General features: G+C 42.2%; 1 protein-coding gene across 1 annotated transcript in view; it reads right to left on the bottom strand.

Moving 5' to 3' along the window:
* Window positions 1-1525: 1525 nt before the first annotated feature.
* Window positions 1526-19453, bottom strand: part of nup188 (nucleoporin 188) — a 32166-nt gene continuing 14238 nt past the window's right edge. Inside the window, exons 19-43 of the mRNA XM_037546298.1 lie at window positions 18682-18796; window positions 18473-18593; window positions 16174-16240; window positions 15835-15960; window positions 15434-15570; window positions 14904-15010; window positions 14097-14303; window positions 13750-13919; window positions 13083-13152; window positions 12699-12766; window positions 12082-12277; window positions 11905-11982; window positions 11196-11281; window positions 10731-10876; window positions 9703-9875; window positions 8416-8616; window positions 8139-8231; window positions 6355-6507; window positions 6096-6233; window positions 5923-5997; window positions 5559-5768; window positions 5028-5159; window positions 4707-4759; window positions 4346-4475; window positions 1526-3345 (exon numbers count right to left, since the gene is read on the bottom strand). Coding sequence (XP_037402195.1) covers window positions 3166-3345; window positions 4346-4475; window positions 4707-4759; window positions 5028-5159; window positions 5559-5768; window positions 5923-5997; window positions 6096-6233; window positions 6355-6507; window positions 8139-8231; window positions 8416-8616; window positions 9703-9875; window positions 10731-10876; window positions 11196-11281; window positions 11905-11982; window positions 12082-12277; window positions 12699-12766; window positions 13083-13152; window positions 13750-13919; window positions 14097-14303; window positions 14904-15010; window positions 15434-15570; window positions 15835-15960; window positions 16174-16240; window positions 18473-18593; window positions 18682-18796 — 3232 coding nt within the window. The 3' untranslated portion in view covers window positions 1526-3165. The remainder of the gene's footprint in view (window positions 3346-4345; window positions 4476-4706; window positions 4760-5027; window positions 5160-5558; window positions 5769-5922; window positions 5998-6095; window positions 6234-6354; window positions 6508-8138; window positions 8232-8415; window positions 8617-9702; window positions 9876-10730; window positions 10877-11195; window positions 11282-11904; window positions 11983-12081; window positions 12278-12698; window positions 12767-13082; window positions 13153-13749; window positions 13920-14096; window positions 14304-14903; window positions 15011-15433; window positions 15571-15834; window positions 15961-16173; window positions 16241-18472; window positions 18594-18681; window positions 18797-19453) is intronic.

Here is a 19453-nt window from a genome sequence, read left to right as displayed (position 1 = left end):
GAAAAGTTGATTCCAAGATGAATTTTCTAACTGACTGAACGGTACCTGGAAGAAATCTAATGGAGTTTGAGAGTGGTCTAAAATGTGCATACACATTTATCAAAAAGGGTTCTATACAGTACCAAGAGTTATTTGGCTTGTTTCAAAAAGGCGTTCTATGTAGAACCATCTATAAACACATTCTCCATCGATCTGAAGAACCATTTTATGATGTAAAGAACACTTTGATTAAAGGTTCTTTCCGTGTTCATGATTCTGTATAGAACCATTTTCTTTACTACAGAATCCTTGAAGAACAACCTTTTATGTGTGCATCTAAGGCTGTAGTTGACTGTGCTACAGCAGACTGTCCGGTCATTTTTCAGAGGAAAGCCTACAGTTTTAGGACCTTTGGGTTTGGTGTACTTAGTTTTTTTTTTTCCCCAGAAAGAATTTATGATACATTTCATAATACACCATTTAGAGGCAATTTCTAATTGATGTCAAGGAAAACAGAGCTTTATTTTTTCAGAAAGGAAAACTTGGACATTTAGTGGTAGTTTTCACGTACCAATGAAAAGCACTATCCAGTAAGTGTTCTCAGCGTCTTGGGTGTAATAGAAGACGTGGAGACATTTTTTGACGGATGTACGAGTTTTTGTATGAAGGTGAATTGACGGTCCAAAAATGCACACAGTAGTAAGGTTATAGTCGTACCTGGGTGCAAAAATAAAAGATGATTTTACAATTTAATTCAAGTTGGTGTTTCTGTGGATTGTTCAGTGTCATTTCCAGTGATTTTTGAAAGGTAAGTGGTTTCTGTGCAACAGTTGAAGGTCCTTTCCAAGTTTAATTGGCAGTAAATTAGATGGAGTAAATGTGGAGACATTCAGATTTTTTAAATTAAAGGACAGAATGCACACACTTCAGTAACTTGGTGCAATTTGTCAACTTTGGCTGCTTACTTTGGAGGGTTTCGTACAGTGCTGATACTTTCCAAGCACTTTGAGGAGCAAGTCTTTTCTTTTGTGATCCTTACAAGGCATTTTTACAATTAATTTGCATGACAACAGTTCAGAATGCACAGAAGTGTAAGGTATTATGTAATCTGGTATTTCTTGTGCTAGGTGTTATGATTTATTTTGATTATAAATGCTTGAACACGCTGTGTTGACATTTTACAATCTCAAAGATTATAAAGCTGTATTGTTTGAAAAGTAAACCTGTAGCCTTAGAAGTGACCATCGTGGTTTACCAGTTAAAGGTCGTTTCCAATCATTCTTAGCACTGCAGTGACATCGTGGTCTTAGTGTGTGTTGCGCTGTTACGAGTGGATCAGACGCAGCAGTGCTGCTGTGTACATGTATGTACAGCCATTATATATAAAGTCAGTATATTATGTAGTTTTGGTTTAATTTGAATGATCTGCTGTAAGTAGTTTGTGATCAGCAATGAAGGTAAACAGTCTAACTTGTTACGGGAGAAATCTCATTTATATAGGCATTTTATATCAGCAACATTTAAAAAAAGATTGCAGTAGCTTTCATAGAATTGTCCTGTAAATATTTAATAAAAAATGACAGGATTGTATAAAAATGCAGAAAAAAAGTTACAAGTCATCAGTGAGGATAACTTAAAATAGTACAATTCCAAAAATACTCTGCTTTGGTTCTGCATCTTTCACAGTGATATTTTCATGTGTTGACGCTCATGCCATGCTGTCATTTTCAAAATATTTTAAATAAGTATTCTGTAAATCCTTTATTATTGTATAAACAAACTATAGGGACAGAAACACATTGTTTCAGCTGGTAGAAATATTGGCATCCAGTGAAACGGCCACTTTGTAATATAAAACAAAAGTAGCAAGAAATTATGGAAACAAACGTACACTGTAGGTGCATATACAGTAAAATGTACAAACCATTCAGCCATAAAAAGATGGATGGCACTAGAGTTCCCAGAAAAGACTAATTACAAGAATATTTCACCCAAAAACACTATTTAAAATAATAAATCAAGGCTTAAAGGCCAGGTAGCGTTAGACAACGCTATATAGTCCCCATTAGCATTCATTTCTCCGATAGTTTTCATTTCTCCGATAGTTTTCCTTGCTAAAGACGTTGCATTCGTTCCGCACACACAGGCTTTGCCTGGGTTTCTGAGTTGGAGCGAGGGCTCACAGATGAACCCAATCAAGAGTCGGAAATAACAAATTTCAACTTGAAACCTCAGTCACAATGTTGAGTCAGGTCAGTCAGGTCAAAAGCTTAAACCAGCATCAAACCACTGCCTATAAAACTAGGCCTGTGGACTCTCAGCAGGGAAACTGACTGTAGCACCTTAATTTCACACAAACACGGCGGTACGATACCCGTGCTGGGTCCAAACTCACACTCTATACAAGTCACTGATTTTTAATCGTAGCCCACAATTAGAGGAATAGATGTGCCTCGTCTTTTTTACATCATGTTCCTTTCAACACTTTAAAGCCACAAACAGGGATTTTGATGTTGATGTCTTGAAACATGACAAACTGTCAGTTTAACAAGTGCATTTTTAGGTTATATATTTTAGGTTGAAACCTTTTTCAATTTTACTGTCAAGCCCTGCTTGTAACTTTAATGTCTCATCACATACAGGTGAGTTGTGTATTTTCAAAAAGTACAACAAACTTTTCACACAAACCATTTATAAGCAAAAGTACAACAGGCTGAGAAATTTAAATGAAATGCAAGACCATAACAGTAAAGGCCCTTATATATATCCCTGCTTCCTGCCCGACACCACAGTGCAGCTGATATGAAACATTAAATATTGTAGTTATGTTCTTCACTATAGACCTGCATGCAATGTTTTATTAAAATACACTTGCCCTGTGACAGTTCAGGGACAGATATGAACAAGGTAAAGTAGAACTGAAACACCAAAAAAAAAAAAAAAAAAAAAAAACGGTCCCTCACTGACTTCACATCACGTTTTCCGACAAAACAAGAACACACGGGTAATGTCACAGTGAACGCGTGGCTCCTTCATCTGAACCAGACTGTGGCTCAGAAGGAGATTCTTCATTCTGACTTTAGAGCCCCGAGATTAATGAAGGTTCTCTGAAGCGGTAGTTGTTTCAAATATGAGCATTACTCAGTGCACAAGTCTGCAGTGAATTTTGCATGTGTGTGTCCTCTCCTAGCGCTGGACATGCCGCACAAAGGCCTGCACCAACTGGATGAAGGGTTCCTGGCCCTCCTGCGTGACCTTTGCCCCTGTCGTGGTGGGTTTGGTCTGGGGAGAGGGCAGCAGGCCGCTGGCTGGGGAGGAGGGGGATCCACGCCGGAAAAAACGGAAGAGTGTCGTCAACAACGTGCTCTGGAAAAAGTGAGTAAAAAGTATAGTTTTCATTTATTTTATTTTTACACACACACACACACACACACATTGTCTTTTCTGAGGTCGTTTAGTCTGATGTTCAGGTTCAGTTCCAGATGTAAGACGTCTTTTTTTCTTGGGACTCGTAATCATTTACCTTTAGCAATGATGCCGTTCTGAGGTCTGAAAATGTCATAAAATGTACCCAGCAGCCCCACCTAGTCTTAACATATATTTGCATGTTGGTTAACTTGAAAATGAAAAGTCAATCTCCAACAGGCGGCACCGATGTTGCATTTGCCTTTTCATTCTGACACAAAGTGCGTTGACGCCAAAAACAATCACAAACTGTCACTTTGACATTCATTTATCCATTTAGCATTTTCCTTTTTTCAGATATGCAGCCTATTGTTCTGAAAAAGAAATAAGTAAAACGTAAACATTGAATTTTGATTTGAGCTGTGACACGTATTACGCATTTCTCTATTTTTTTCCAGTTTAGGGCCATGAAATACGAGAGTAATGGCTAAAATTAAATGACAGCTGTTTTAAATTAATTTTAATTTTTGTCACAAGTGATTTGTGCTTATGTGAAAAATTAAACTGCAAAAAGAGTTTTTATTTTACATTTTATTGTTATTATTTTAATTTCTTTTTTGGCTGGATTTGCCTCCAATAGATTGTACAGTCTCGTTCCACACTGGCTGCATATCTGTTACTGTGACGCTCCAGAATAATGCCATTGGCCCGTCAGGGTGCCAGTCATTGTGAATTTGAATCTGAATGACATCCAAGTGCTACATGTGTTGGGTCTTTTTAACCCCTTTATACTGCATGCTTATTATTCCTACAATGAATTACTAAGTACTGTGAAACTAATATGTAAAGCATGTAGTTGCAGGACAGGAATGAAAGCAGAATTTGTGCAGATGTGGTGATTATTCAGACTGTAGGTTTGTGCAGATGTGGTAAGATGGCTTTGCAGGTGGAACAGACTCACCAGCTCAGAGCTGAGCTCTTGTTTGACTCTCTGCTTGTCTCGGGGCAGGACGGCCGGGTCCTTTAGACAGCGCATGGCCTGCGAGATCAGCACATAGAAACAGTTCTCCATTGAAAACATCAGCAGGGACCTGAACAGAGACGAGCAGGAGACAGAATCAGTCATACAAAAAGACCAAACAGAAGACAGAATAAAGAAACGCTGAGTAGGATACTTGTTTATCAGCTGGTCCTCTAAACAGATAAATAGTCCTCAATTTCAAAATAAATTCTGTGGAACACCTTCAGTGATGAGCTAAAGGACTAGGCTGAGTCTAGCTGACTGTATTTGATTTTGAGGTAAATACATGCAGCTTTCTCACTTCAATGCTTGCGTTTCCTCTGATGAGACTGCCGGTTCCTTTTTCTTCTCGATCTGAGGAAGAAACAAAAAAACATACAAATAAATCTTTACATGAATAACAGGTAAATAAATAAAATATTTAGGTAAATAAACCTAAATAAACCATAAAACATACATGGACTGCAAACTAGCATTCTGGTTCAAAATATAAAAACAGTTTAACTGTAAAGAATAAACTATAAGCAATAAACAAATTCATTTTAAGCCACTATAAATTCATAAGGAAAGGCATGCAGTCCACCAGCATGCATCTCGTCTTATACTCTGTGAAAGATATTACCTCTCCGAGCATGCTCAGCGCCACGTTGATGGTGGCCAGCAGGGTTCCAAACGATGGAGCGACGTCCGAGTCAAAGGCAGGAGTGGTGAAACTCAGCACAAACAGGGTTCGGTACTCTGCAAGGTCCATGGACTAACATGCACACACAAAATATTAGAGTGGTCATTCAAATGCAGCTGCATTTTATGTTGATCTAATGTTTGACTGTAGTGGAGTCTGAATTACTGGACCTGAATTATTTGTCTCAGAAGCTGTGTAATGTAATTTGAACTAACTGGCTGATTGGTTTTGGCGATTTGCCGTTTTGGAAGTTCATAGCCTGGTTCAGCAAGTTCATGTCAGCGTTAAGCCAAACAACACACAAAGCAGATCTCCTGGTTCAGCCAATTACAGAAGACCACTCACTCCATCATCAGTCAGACACTGCAGATTCATACTGGAATAAAATCTTGTGTCACAGAACTGACACATCTTTCTCCTCATTTCTTAAACTGTGTGTGTGTGTGTGTGTGTGTGTGTGTGTGTGTGTACCTGGTCCAGCAGTATCTGGCAGCAGTCTGGTGTAAAGTGCTGTAAAGTTGCCAGTGTTTTGCTCAAAATTTTCAGAAGGCTGCACTGCACCGCCTGCAATGCTTTAGACTCCGCCTCCTCTCGCTCTCCACTCAGTGGCTGCTCTTTAGAGGTGGGCTGTAGAACTCGCTGTGGATGGGACCCCTGAGGTAGAGCTTCCCCATTCTTTGCCTGTGAGGAAAGCAAACAGTTAAAAAATTGATGCAAAAAACTAAAGTAAGTTTCAAATTTTTACTGTTTTTTTTTCTTTCTTTAGAAACGTCTGTAATAACCTACTTAATGTTGTAAAGTAATTTGGGAAAGAACCGTGAAGAAGGTTCCTCACCTGGAGGTAGTGGTGTAGCATTTTCTTGCTGTGGAGCAGGTATGTACATGTCTGACACAGGTAACACAGATTCACCTGAAACATGAGAAAATAAACTGTACTGTGAAGCTGAAGCAGGTATGTGAGCACACCGACACGTCTTTCATCTGCTGCGTGACTGTGTGCTGGTGTACCTGCACGTCTCTGAGCAGTTGTGGGAGGTGGAACTGCCACTCTTTGCAGAAGCTGGAGAGCTGCAGCAGGAAGCCCACCGTGTGGTCCGCTTCATCCAGACACGCTAAGGACTGTACAGTCCGCACTGCACTCAGACACTGAAACACACATATTGACTGCTATAAGATCATGGAGTTTGTTAACATACTGCTGTGGTTACCAAGCAACATTGAGCCTCATTCACCAAAACCACACACACACACACACACACAGTCCTACCTGAAGAATACGTTCCTGGTGAACACCTACGAAGTCTAGAGCCTCGTTGATGAAGTTGTAGCGCAGCGTCTTGAGCAAACTCTCCATCAGAGAGAGACAGAGACGATATACACCCGGCCAGCAAGGTGCATCCAGGGGCTTACGGGAGAACGCCTGAGATGGAGGGGGGAGTTATGAACAAGGAAAAAGCACAAAAACCAAGTGAGACAAAGAGCGAACGCCTCAAACGTGCACACTGAAAGAACATTACAGCATTTTCAGCGTCATCTCTACTGCATCTATAGCACACGGTCAATTACCACAGACAGAAATTTCAACATCTCTGTATTCAACCTGCTGACTGCCCAGTGGCTTCTATTAGAAGAGTCTTTCAGAGTCTTTTCTCAAGTGAAGTGGTTTTCTGCTCTTATACAAGATGTAACTGAACATCAGCTACAGACGCAGCCAATAGAGACCACACTGAAAAACGCCGGAGTGTTCTCCAGCCCTGGGTTAGAACGGTCTGTAGGCTGATCATAAGCTGACTTTTCCCCAAGACAGGTGACGATTCTAATAGAAGCCACAGGGCCGTTGTTTCTATAATAAATCTGTGTCATGTCCGCAGGTTTTAAAGCCAAAAGGTAATAGAATTTGTCTTTATAAAGTGCCCTATATTTGAAAATTCAGGTAAATTCAAAACTTCTAACTGGCACAGTGCAATCTTTAAAACAGCAAACTTTAATAACATACATGTATATTAACTCTACTTGGCTACCTACTAACTACACTGTAAAGGTGTGAAAAGCAGAAACATCACTTCGTTCAGAATTACTGAGGTTGGAAAAAGTCGTCAGATGTCTGCAAATTTTCATATACGTTTCAAACTAAAAACCAAAGTGGCTGTTTACTTGGAGCCAGAACTCTCTCTCACTCTCATCTGTGCTTTAAGTGGCCATCCTGTGTGATAAAGTCCTCACCTTGAACATACTAGGAGTAGCAGCAAAGCCAGCAACGCAGCTAGTGTTTACAGCAGAAGCAGACTATTCTGTTCTTCCAGAGATAAATCTCCACATTCCCACATAAGAATATGAGAAGTGTTGTGGGGTCTCAGGGGTGAGTTGAGAGGGAGGGGGTCATAAACCCTAAAAAAATACATCTTTAGATGGTTGTAGCTCAAAAAGGCTGAGAAATGCAACTGTACAAACAACTGGCAAGTTGCCAGCAGCATTTGCACGCAGCAGTTTTGCTCAGCAAGTATCACTGGTTGGTGAGTTGAGCGTAAAGTGCTCTGAAGACTGGTCTTAGCTATGACCCGACAGAGCAGTTATGACCTGCTGGTCCAAGAGGTGGACATGCAGCTCTTTTCCTGCCCTGTTGTGGCCCCACAGCAGAATTAGATACTTAGGTAAAGTAACCCTCCTTCGTGAAGATGAAGTGAGATTCTAGTTTGAAATTTCCTGTTGTACTTAGAAAAATGTGACCGCGGCATCATTTAAGGTGGAACAGGAAAATTCAAATGAGTGACTTCCAACAAGAAGCTGGCGGCATTTTACAAGAAACACTTCCACGGAAAAGTTTTATGCCGGAGATGCAAGGAAAGCAGCCATAGCTGAGGTGAAGCTTAAAGCAGAGCAAAATGAGTGCATTGTTGTTTATATTTGTTACTGAGACTATTGTTTAATATATTACAGTAAAGATGGTAAAATATTGTGGCTTCCAAGTTGGTTTGATTTTTGTTGAAGGGACAAAATGGCTCTTAACATGCGAGTTGCCGAGCCCGTACTGAAGGAAGGGAGTCTCTGTACCTGTGTGGCTCCGTTTGCTGGACCTTCATACACACTGAGCAGAGGAAGGCAGATACTCTGAATCACTCCAGCACCTGCCACTGCTGCTGCCCCCTACAGCGCCAGAACAACAACACAAGCATAATCACTTAACTGGCGAGGCATTTGGTGGAAGCAGTGCTTAGATATAACAAGAGAAAAATCACAGGCTAACATTACATTCATATGAGCTGGTGCAGAATTTGTGCTGATGAGACTGAATGCACTAGTGAGTGGAATAGTGGGCGAGTTTGTGTACCTGTGGTGTTCTGGCTAGTGTGAGCAGCAGATGCAGTGCAGCCTCAGTGAAGTAAAGGTTCTGTTTGGAGCGCAGGCTGAGTTCTAGAGCGCTGAGAACTGAGGGCAGAACCGGCAGCTTCCTCATCACCTGAAGCCACTGTTCACCATCCTCATCCGCCCGACACAGCTCTTTAGACAGGTGCAGAGCCAACACGCACACCTGAGAGAGAGAGAGAGAGAGAGAGAGAGAGAGAGAGAGAGAGAGAGAGAGAGAGAGAGAGAGAGAGAGAGAGAGAGAGAGAGAGAGAGAGAGAGAGAGAGAGAGAGAGAGAGAGAGAGAGAGACAGAGAGAGAGAGAATCTCATTAAGCAACTTAACCACCACAGCCCTGTGTTAAAGCAACACTCCAGACGTGCTCATTCACACCCAGTCGTCTCCAGGACAAGGTGTTTCTGATTTCAAGAGTCGTTAAAACTCCCTTCTGATGATTTATCTCAAAGTCTGGAGGAACTCTACAACTGCTTTGGAGTGGATGTTCTTTTCTGTTCAGAGAGCTAGCTACCTGGCTATTAAGGCACTTTACCTCACTTTGGCTTCTTTTTTCTGGATGAAAGGGTTAAAACCGGTGTCTGGTGTCCATTTTGGGCCAAATAAAGACCGAATCACTGCTTCCTATGGTTTTGCTTCATGACTGAGGCAGGGAGTTACTCTAAAGCCAGCATGGCTTGTTTCTGAGCCTGCAGATCACTGGCTAAGCTAGCAGGCAGGGTTGGTTGCCATCACAGCGATTCCTACAGCTTGAAAGACATTTGCGTAATATGTGCTGGGTACTGAAGTGGAAGGACATTAAAATATAATAATAATAATAATAATAATAATAATAATAATAATAATAATAATAATATATTGATAGAAAATAAAAAACTAAATTTTCTCAAAGTGTTGAGAGGAACAACGCTGTGGTGGAGAACAACGCCGTGGTGGAGAACAACGCCGTGGTGGAGAACACTGCGCAACACTACAAGTAACTCAAAGTACAAGTTTTCGGCTGGATCGCCACTTTAAACAAACCGTTCTCCTTCTTAGAGAAATTACATTAAACTTCATTATTGCACACCGGCGCATTATTCTAGTCTGAATTTCCCATTCATGTCCAAACCCCCTTAACTGTGATAGTCACTAACACACAACCTTAAGTGGCTTATATCCCAGCCACCCTTTCAGTATCGTAAGCAAATTAGTGAAGAGAATAAACAATTAAAAAATGTAAAAAACCATCAGCTAATTACATCACACACTTACTGACCGAGTCTCTCTGGTCTTTCTGCACACTGCGTGGCGTGTCGGTCTCCATGCTGTCTTCCTGGGCATCGCTTTTCTGGGTAATGTGCCGCGTGCTGTCAATCAAAGCCACGGCCTCGTCCTGGACCGTCTCACACACACACAGCAGCAGCTGGGGCAGCTGGGTAATCTCTCCTCCTGAGCAACAGTTCAATTTTGAGATTTACTGTCATACACAGAAAAGTGCTCTGCCTGTTAAAGTCTAAGACCTAAACTTGCTTTCGTTCCAAGTAGGTTAGTCTTGCTTTTGCACGCACAGCACTATAACAAGCACTCAGAACATCCTGTGAATTACTTTCCCATGTCCAATAAATGGCCGATGTATTTTGACCACATTCTCCTCTCTGTATGTAAACGGCGACGGTCCTAATCCTGGGAAGTACGTACATAAGAGGTATTCACACCAAACACGAGGCTGATGCGGTTTGTCTGCCCACAAAGCTTTAAAGCAGTAAAGCGAATCTGGACCTCCTTTAAGGCGACTCCATATACAAGCCGGATAACGTTTTGAGTGAGAGGGCACAGTGGGGTCTATAACACCACCTGTGGACGTAGAGCCCAGTTCACTCCTCCTGCTTCACTCGCGCTGATACGCTGTGTTTCGTTGTACCTCGGTGACACGGTACACTGGGAGTGCTGGACAGAGGGCTGTCAATCACGCAATCATCAATATTAGGCCTCAGATATTCTCAAATATTTCTGACCAGCGATTTTATAGCCGTGTTTTATTATTTCTCTATTTATTTATTTATTTTTACTTTGTTACATATTTAATATACAAATATTGTAATACCTTGTCCCAGAGGCTTTACAGCAGTTTAAATAGACTGGTAAGCTTGAACAAAAAACACTGATCACCTATTTGTCCCCCTCTCTCTGTCTCCCCCCCTCTCTCTGTTCCCCCCCCCCCCCCTCTCTGTCTCCTCCCCCCCCCCCCTCTCTGTCTCCCCCTCACACACACACACACACACACACACACACACACACACTTACCGTTAAGGCCCTGAATGTGTAGGGCAGATATAAGAGCTGAGAAGAGCTTTGCTTTGGTTCTCTCCATCAGCTGCTGATCTGCTTGGAGAACATTCTCCAGCATCAGAGAGAGAGGAGGCAACAGAGCAGGAGCTGAAACCAGCACACTGAGATAGACAGACAGACAGACAGATAGAGAGTGAAAGAGGGGGGGTGGAGGGGAAAAAAAAAAGAGGTGGGGTGGAGGGAGAGCGAGGGAGAGAGAGAGTGCGCAAGAGAGAGAGAGAGATTTAAACATTAAGACAGGTCTTGGCCTCATGCAACAATATGGCAAAAAATATAACCTCAACACACAATGTCAGTACTTATCTTTGTATTCAACAATTTACATAGTTTGCTACAGTAATTCCAGTTAGTTTAGTCAAAAAACGTTTTTTTTTAGTACTGATGATAAAAACTGGGATACTGCCCAGGCCTCACACGCACCTCTTCCACTGCTTGAGCAGGACGAGCAGCAGGGTGGCCATCATGGAGCCCAGACGCAGACACGCTACAGACTGAGGCATCAGCAACTGAGACACACGGACAGACACACTTCAGTCCACGGCTGTTTTCACACGGCCAACTTTCAACTCTGTGAAATTTAGTTTACTGTACGTTTCAAGCCAAACAACTGAACTGCATGACGAGGACGACTGCGGCTCATTTGAAACTCGAGCGCAACAGGAGTCTCAACTTCATGGAACAACTTTTAGGAAACGGCCGATCAATTTGCCGATAACACGTCGCATGAACATCAGACAGTGTCATTTTACTGGATCAACATGCAAGAAAACAGAAGAAAGGGTGGCCAAACAAAGGAGATCCTTCTGACGTTACGCAGTTTTTTTTTGTTTTTTTATTGTGTCACTTTCCTGAACCCCGACAACAAACCTCAGTTTCTCTGACCTACTGTGACCAGCTGCATTAACTAGCCAGCTGCTGGTGCCAGCATTTATTCTTGCTTAGCCCGCTGTCATCCTGATCTAACCAGCTGGATTCATTTTCTCCTCTCTTGACGTCCCCTAATTTCCAGAGCTTAGATTCATTTGTAAAGCATTAAAAGGACGACAGCAGGACACAAACATGATATCTGATAAACTTGTAATGCCTGAACATTAGTTTCAAAGGCTTGAACGGACAGTGACAGACTTACTGCTGCTTTGGTTCCCTCTAGAACATCCATGAACAGCTTCAGTCTAACAGAGTCTTCTTTCAGCTGCATAACCTCAGACTGCAAACACGCACAAACACACAGTTTAGAATGATTAAAACAAGCGTGACTCATGAGGAGGATGAGGAGAATGAATGTGCAGGAGTATAGATGACTCACGTGGCTGGTGGAGAGTATGAGGAGGGTCCTCCAGGCCGAGATGAGCATCTGAGACTCCGAAAGTGACCTCATTCCCCCGTCTTCTCCCTCACAGGCAGCACAAACCAGCTCCCTCACATACTGAGACCAGAATTCATACCGGCGCTGGGAGCTCAGCCGCTGCAGCGCTGACTTTAGAGAGCCCTCCAGCTGACCACTGCAGCACACACAGTACAGAGCTGCACATCTCTGACCTCATAACAACCGTCAATGGTTTCATTCTTTAAACTGATTAAGTGCATTATAGATTCTCACGTTACACCAGGCTTGAATAGGCAATTAAACACAATCATTTTGTGTTTGTGGAACATCAGCAGAAGATGGCAAAAGATTTATATTTTTATGGCAATTTTATATTTGAGCATTAAGGCCACTACACACAGAACGCGATGTGAATAAGCGGGAAAAAAAAAAAGCAAAATATCTGGATACAATTTTTCCTACATCAAAATAAAGAACACACTCAATGCAATCACTGTGTTTAATGTGCAAGCTATTCGTCACACATGCTCGAATGAATGTCACCTGAATAAATGACACTCTGTGTGAAGTCCTTTACGTGCATAACAATATCTTACCTGACAACATAGTAGATCTCAAGACCTATAATCTTCATCACAAAGGCACAGGACTCCAGAACACATGGCTAAACAGAACAAGGCGCAAGATATTATTTAACAGATTTGTTAGACAAAAGAAAGATTGTGTTATAAAAATACAACATTAAACATGCAACGGAACGTTTTGTCCATCGATTAGCGCTGCCCATCCCAGATACAGTCATTTTAGATGAGCTAGAATGACAGAAAGCATCCACATCCTGGGTTTACGAAAAAATCTGATTTTAGATCAGGTGCTCTACATCGGTATGTAATCAGTATAAATGCACCTCAAATGTGTTGCATTAGAGAATTCTGCTTCAAAACGAACGCTACCCAACACGATCCCATTAATGAACCCACCTCAGTGGTCTCTGACGGGGGTGGCAGGGTCCCAAAGAGAGGTGTGGTCAGATTATCCCAGAACTTCTCCCTGAAGAGAAAGACAAGTGGGGCAGTGTTTGTGTGAGCACCTAAGAGAGTGTGTGTACGTACATGTCTGAACAAGTAAGTGAAGGACGTCAATCTGGGACCCTTCCAGGCCACAGCGTTGCAGGAACGGTTACCCTGCGTTCACACCGGCAGCAACGTGACGAAACAAAGCGGCCAGAGGTCATTTATTTATTTTTAATGAGAGATGCGATTTCCGTACATTGCAGACGTGAAGCAGGAGGAGTCATGGTTGCTATATTAATTGAGCACTCAGCAGCTAGTACACGTTTTACCTCCTCCACTGTGAAACAGTGCACCCTGTTTTTGGCTCCGAGATAATTGTTCCTACTAGAGGTGGAATAATGGTGACGTTCTGGCTACAGACAGACAGCATCCGGAAAGACTACAGACCGTTTTCCTCACAAACTGCACAGACAGGAAATTAAATACAAAATAATCACAACCAACGGTCAGTTGGAGGTTCAGAAACTCCCTCAGGCGATGAGCGATCGCTGCAGACGTGAACGCAGGGCTACTCTCCCTGCAGTTAGTGGCAGCTGCACACATTCTGAGACCTATTAAGCCACGTCCCACTCACTTGGTCCGGAGTACAGACAGTGCGCTGTCTCGGCGGTCCTGCCACAGGGCATGCAAGAACGCCAGTGCAGCTCTCTGTAACAGAGGGGGACACCAGTATTGCCCCTGCAGCTCACAGTCCAACAGCTCCAGGACTACAGCGAGACAGCTCCACTCACCCAGAGAAAACTCCTACACGTCCACCGAGACACACAGACATCAGAAATCAAAAGGTTAGAAGCGCCCAAACAAAAGGAAACGTTGCAGCGTTAAAGCACAGAATCTGTATTCAAATAGACGCAACTGCCTAACTGGCTTTTCAGTCAAACGATATGTAGAAGGAGGGATAACACAGTCCCAGTGACCAACCTTTGCCCCTTCGCTGCCGTCTTTGGTCTCGAGGTTGAGGAAGAGCTCGATGAGTCCAGGCTGCGTTTCTACTGCAACGGTGAGAAACTCGAGGATGGTGACTTTAATGCGCAGGTCGACAGTCTTGCTCTGAAGTCGAGTGAGGAACGCGTCCCTGATCGCTGCAGCGTCGCTGCCCAGACACGCATAGACAGACATGGGAGCCACCTGCACAGAATACAGTGATTAGAGTCAAATTCAACAAGCGCAAGACGAGCACATCAGCCAGGAATGGGACAGCAAGACATCAGGGAACGACATCAATAACCAGGAGCTGACTTCACTACCTTATAAATACATTCCCTAATTATCAGCTTACTGCAGTAAAAACCAGTAAAAATCCACATTTTGAGCACTGGCTCCAGAAAAAAAGCCATCTGAACCAGATTGTTCAGTTTCCCCACATGAGAACGTATTTTTTCTTAGCATTATTCAGCTTGAGAAATGTTTGTGAAACACCGTTTCGTTCATTCACGGTCAGTAATGCCATGTTCGGCTGTTTGGTAGAGATGATGTCTGTATGTTACTGTCAATTTCTGGCCAGTAACATTTTCTACATTCAAAAACTTTTCATTCAATTCTGTGAACATCCAAATATTTAGGTTTTAACAGCCTGTGCGCTCTTATCAGGATAATTCTGGAAAAGGGATGGAAACAATGAAGGAAAACTAGTGCACACCGTTTAAAAAGATCATCGATTCAGCAATCAAAGAGTAATAAATAATCAATGATCTATCACGAGCAGGAGAGCCAACTGTCGACCCTTACCGAGGCGAGTCTCTTCAGCAGCTGGACGGCGAGTCTCGGCAGTGCTGGGTCATGCTTGTGGTAAATATATTTAGCCAAAACTGCTATCAGGTTGTTGCCATGGCCACCTGGAATTAAAATTGTTTTATTATAGATGGGAAAGATTTACAGTAAGGATATCAACACACCAACATGATGCTATTACTTTTGGATATGACCTTGTTACTGTGTGACAAAATATTGTGTATTTCTAATACTTATAATAATAATAATAATAATAATAATAATAACAAATTTTATTTAGGGAAGTCTTTTTTATACCAGTGGCAGCTCAAAGTGCTTTACAAAGAGGTAATAAAGTTTAACAGTTATGGAAGAAATTAGATTAAATCAGTAACAACAATATATGAAAATAAATAAATAAAATTAAGAGTATTTGTTTCAAAATCTACGATGCAATAACACAGCAAAACACATTCGTTATCATCAGTGATGAAAAATAAGGTCAAGACACTGAGTATCTGCAAAAAAGCACACGCGTGTTTTCTCACCGTGCTGTGTGAGCGCCTGCTCCAGAGGAGAAACCGTGTCCGACTGTGGTTTCAGTCTGATGACGTTATTAGTGACTGAAAAGGCCAATTTCACCGTCTGAATTAACACCTGGCCAGGACCCTCACAGCTCCCACTACTGAAAGACAAAGACAGACAGAGTTGAAGAAAAATGTCAAAAAGGATGAAAGCATAAAGCGAACGCACACACGCACGCACGCACACACACGCACACGCACGCACACGCACGCACACGCACGCACGCACACACACACACACACGCGCGCACACACGCGCGCACACACGCGCGCACACACGCGCACACACACGCGCACACACACGCGCACACACACGCGCACACACACGCGCACACACACGCGCACACACACACACTCTCTCCTACCTGCTGGGCTGAGCCGCCAGTACCACGTTGATGGTGTCCACTCCGACGCCCATGATGTTGACCACAGCCTGACCTGCCTCAGTGTTGGCCAGGCTGTAGATACAGAGAGACTGCAGACTGGGAGTGCTGCGAGGTCACACAGAGGTTATCAATGCTCTCATATAAACAAACATACAAGCTCATGAATACTCACTCATCAATACTACGCAGTAATTATTTACCAGCCAATCACATAATAGAGGCACAATAAACTGAACTGAACCTACGACAGTGCCGAGATTTTTAAAAAGTGATGCCACTTTTTTTTTTTATCATGGTGATCATCATGGGTTTCCATACCTGCCCTCTGACTCCCCCTCAGGACTCAGATTGAGAATGGCATGGACCAACTCCAAAATCAGACAACCTGAAAGATGGAGAGTTAAAATGTTAAGTACTGCATAAATACACAAAGTCAACAGACTGTGCGCTGCGTTGCTGCGATACTTGCCTACAAGGGCGTGGCCGATGTAGTAACCAACTCACAGTTGAAAAATTTGGATAACCAATAATACTGGCCAATATACCTGCAGTTTAGATTGCTATTATGTGCTAAACAGTGTTTTACTGACTGATAGCCAGTGATGGACAGTAACTAAGTAAATAATTCATTACTGTACTTAAATAAAGTACAGATACAGAAAAAACTACTTAAGTATTTCCGTTCTGGGCGACTTTTTCCTTTCACTCCACTACATTTCAGAGTCTAATATCCGACTTTTTCCTCCTACATTTTGAGAAATCTGTCGTTCTTTTTGGTTTCTGTGTGTATAAAAACGTAACATGTCAAAACGAAAGAAGCGCAAATCCAGAGCACCAATCAGGGCCCAGCGGTCACTTTGTTCTGAGCTGGTTTTGACCTGTTGGTCATACCGACCCAGTGCAGCACGCGGTTCAACGTCAGCGCAGCAGCGTAAAACTTTGGGAGAGTCTGTTCAACATAAATGATGAACTAACCTAACTTTGTGTAAATAGAGCTCAATATAGAAATATGTCCACATATGCAGTCGAGACTGACGCGGCTTTTTTCTGAATTTCTACAAACACCATTTCATTTTATAGTAAATGAGTTTGGGCTGGTTTATGTTTATGAACAGACGCCTACAGATCAACATAGTAAAGGAGCTCATCTGTGATCCTGAGTTTAAAGCCAGTTTTTATTCAACTTAAACTTGGAACTAAGTTGTAAATAAATCTGAAACTGAAACTTTGCTTGTGTGTAAAAAGTGATTTCAGAGCCACTCGGTTCTCCCTGATGGAAACTGTTTACCTTCAGTGTTTTGTGCTTCTGATCATTTTAATAGACGTCAGCGTCACTAATTAATGACCTTCTATTAAAAGACTGGTTTACCAAGAGAGACGCTGGAGGACTTTCACCTGAAATGAGTTCATGAAGCCAGTCTGGTTATAAAAATGATAACAGGACATCAGAGCCAGAATTACTCTTTTAGTACTTTTACTTTATACTTAAGTACATTTGAAGGGAAATACTTTAGTACTTTTACTCAATTTGAGGTCTAGAGTAAGGTCTTCTACTTTTACCTTGGGTGTCTCTACTTTAACTCAAGTACATGATTTGTGTATTTCGTCCAGCACTGCTGACAGCAGACATGAAGTCATGATCAGTGAAAAAGGTCATGGCTAACTTTGGTACTGTTTTCTAGCCATTTTTAAATAACTTGCCTACCATACCAAGGATAAAGGTCTCTGTGTACAAAATCTGAGAGGAATCATCTTTTGAGACCCCACATCTGTTCTAGATAGAGGCCACTGCAAAAACTTTGCCCATCATGAGTTCTGTTAAAAGGCCAATACTGTTTCAATACAGGCACACGGTGCTTGGACCCCGATGATTGCCACTCATGATATAAGACTGCAGATAGGAAAGTACAAAGCAATTAACAGGTTGAAATAAGAAGAAAAGTGGCATCAAAAAGGTGGAAGCTGAAGGATCTGCCGTATTATATGCTTTGTGCAATATGTTCAGTATTAGGTGTTTTTATGTGAGCTGTACCTCGGAGGACAATGGAAGGACATAGTGAACAGTTATTCCTGGCTGTCTATGTAAGATCTAAGAACAGCTGTTGCTTCTGTGCCTAACAGGCCATTTTCTATGTTGAGTCAGCATGGTGACTGAACTGTGCGCACAACAAGAATTTAAAGACCAAATGTTACAGATGCAAGACTGGCCTCCTGGTCTTGGTTCTGATGAAGCAAGAGGGGTCCAAGTTAATTGTATTGCTTGCTAAAATTGATAATTTACACTAATTATCTTTTTCACCCACCGTTCAAAAACCTCCTGAAGATAGAAAGTGAAAATGAAACCAACTTTGCTCAGTAACTTAGTTTAGGCCTCCTAAAAAAAAACATAAACTACCTCCTGGTTGGCTGGATAATAACTAGTTACTAGCGAGAGCAGAAAGCTGTTAATTACCAGCGCGTTATCGATAATGCCGATAGAATCAATACCCTGGCCAAGCCCTACTGAGACTACTGCTCAGATAACTAAAGCAGCAGTCACAAGCAGTATGATCCTGTTTAATATACGGGGCACATGATTATTTTGTAGTGTAGTCAGAACGAGGCGTTTGTATCTCACCGATCTTCTCTCGGACTCCGTGTGTGTTATAGCGCCACTTGTGGTACGAGGGCAGCATCTCCTTCAGCACCAGGAGCACACAGGGAATCAGCCCTTTGCTCTGAGTGCTGCCCACCTGACCCTGACACACAAACACACACGAAACATGTGACTTCTGAAAAACGCACATCACTGAAACGTTTCTGTTAGTGTGTGTGTGCGTTTGTTACCTTGACGAGCGTGGTGACCAGTCTCAAGAAGGCAACCGTCACGGCATACTCTCCTCGGGGCTGCTCGAACAGCACCAGCAGGTTACCATAGTTACCAGCTTTCATTCCCTCAGCGCTGTAAGAGACGTACAAAACAACATCACGTCACACAAAGACGTGCGGTTTGCCGCACAGAGAAACTACCACTTTGTCCCTACTCAACAGCAAAGCCCAACACCTTTACATTCACTGACGCCAGGACACGGGGACAAATGATTTTACTTCAATATACAGAACGAAGCTGTAACCAAGAGGAAGCTGCTAACAACAATAGACGAATAAACGAATAAAGACGACGATCAGAATCTAGTTACATAAATATTTATTATTCAAATTTAAAATTAGAGAATAAATTAATGTTTCAATGATTAAGTTCAGCTAAATAAGCTGTAGGTTTTCAAATGAGAATAAAGAGACACAATTATGATGTTATGATATAAAGTAGTCGAATAATCCTAAAGCGAATTTCCTCTGATTTTTCTAAATTCCTGCATAATAATTATAATAATTAAATCCCTGAGATTTAAAGCCATTCAGAGCGATTTGGTGTGATATTCTTCATTGTGTTTTTTCACGCAAATGTCTAACGTAATGGTAAGTCCTAAAATGTAGCCTTTTGGGTACCTTTCCACAATTAATAGATTTGGGATGGAATCAGCCACTTTGTGTTACGGTTTACTGTGAAGAAGCTTTAAGAGGCAGTCATCTGTGAGCAATTCTGACTCTGACCAGC

The sequence above is a fragment of the Pygocentrus nattereri genome, chromosome 16 (assembly GCF_015220715.1).
Source record: "Pygocentrus nattereri isolate fPygNat1 chromosome 16, fPygNat1.pri, whole genome shotgun sequence".
Lineage (NCBI taxonomy): Eukaryota > Metazoa > Chordata > Actinopteri > Characiformes > Serrasalmidae > Pygocentrus > Pygocentrus nattereri.
This window is presented reverse-complemented; position numbering and strand designations above follow the sequence as displayed.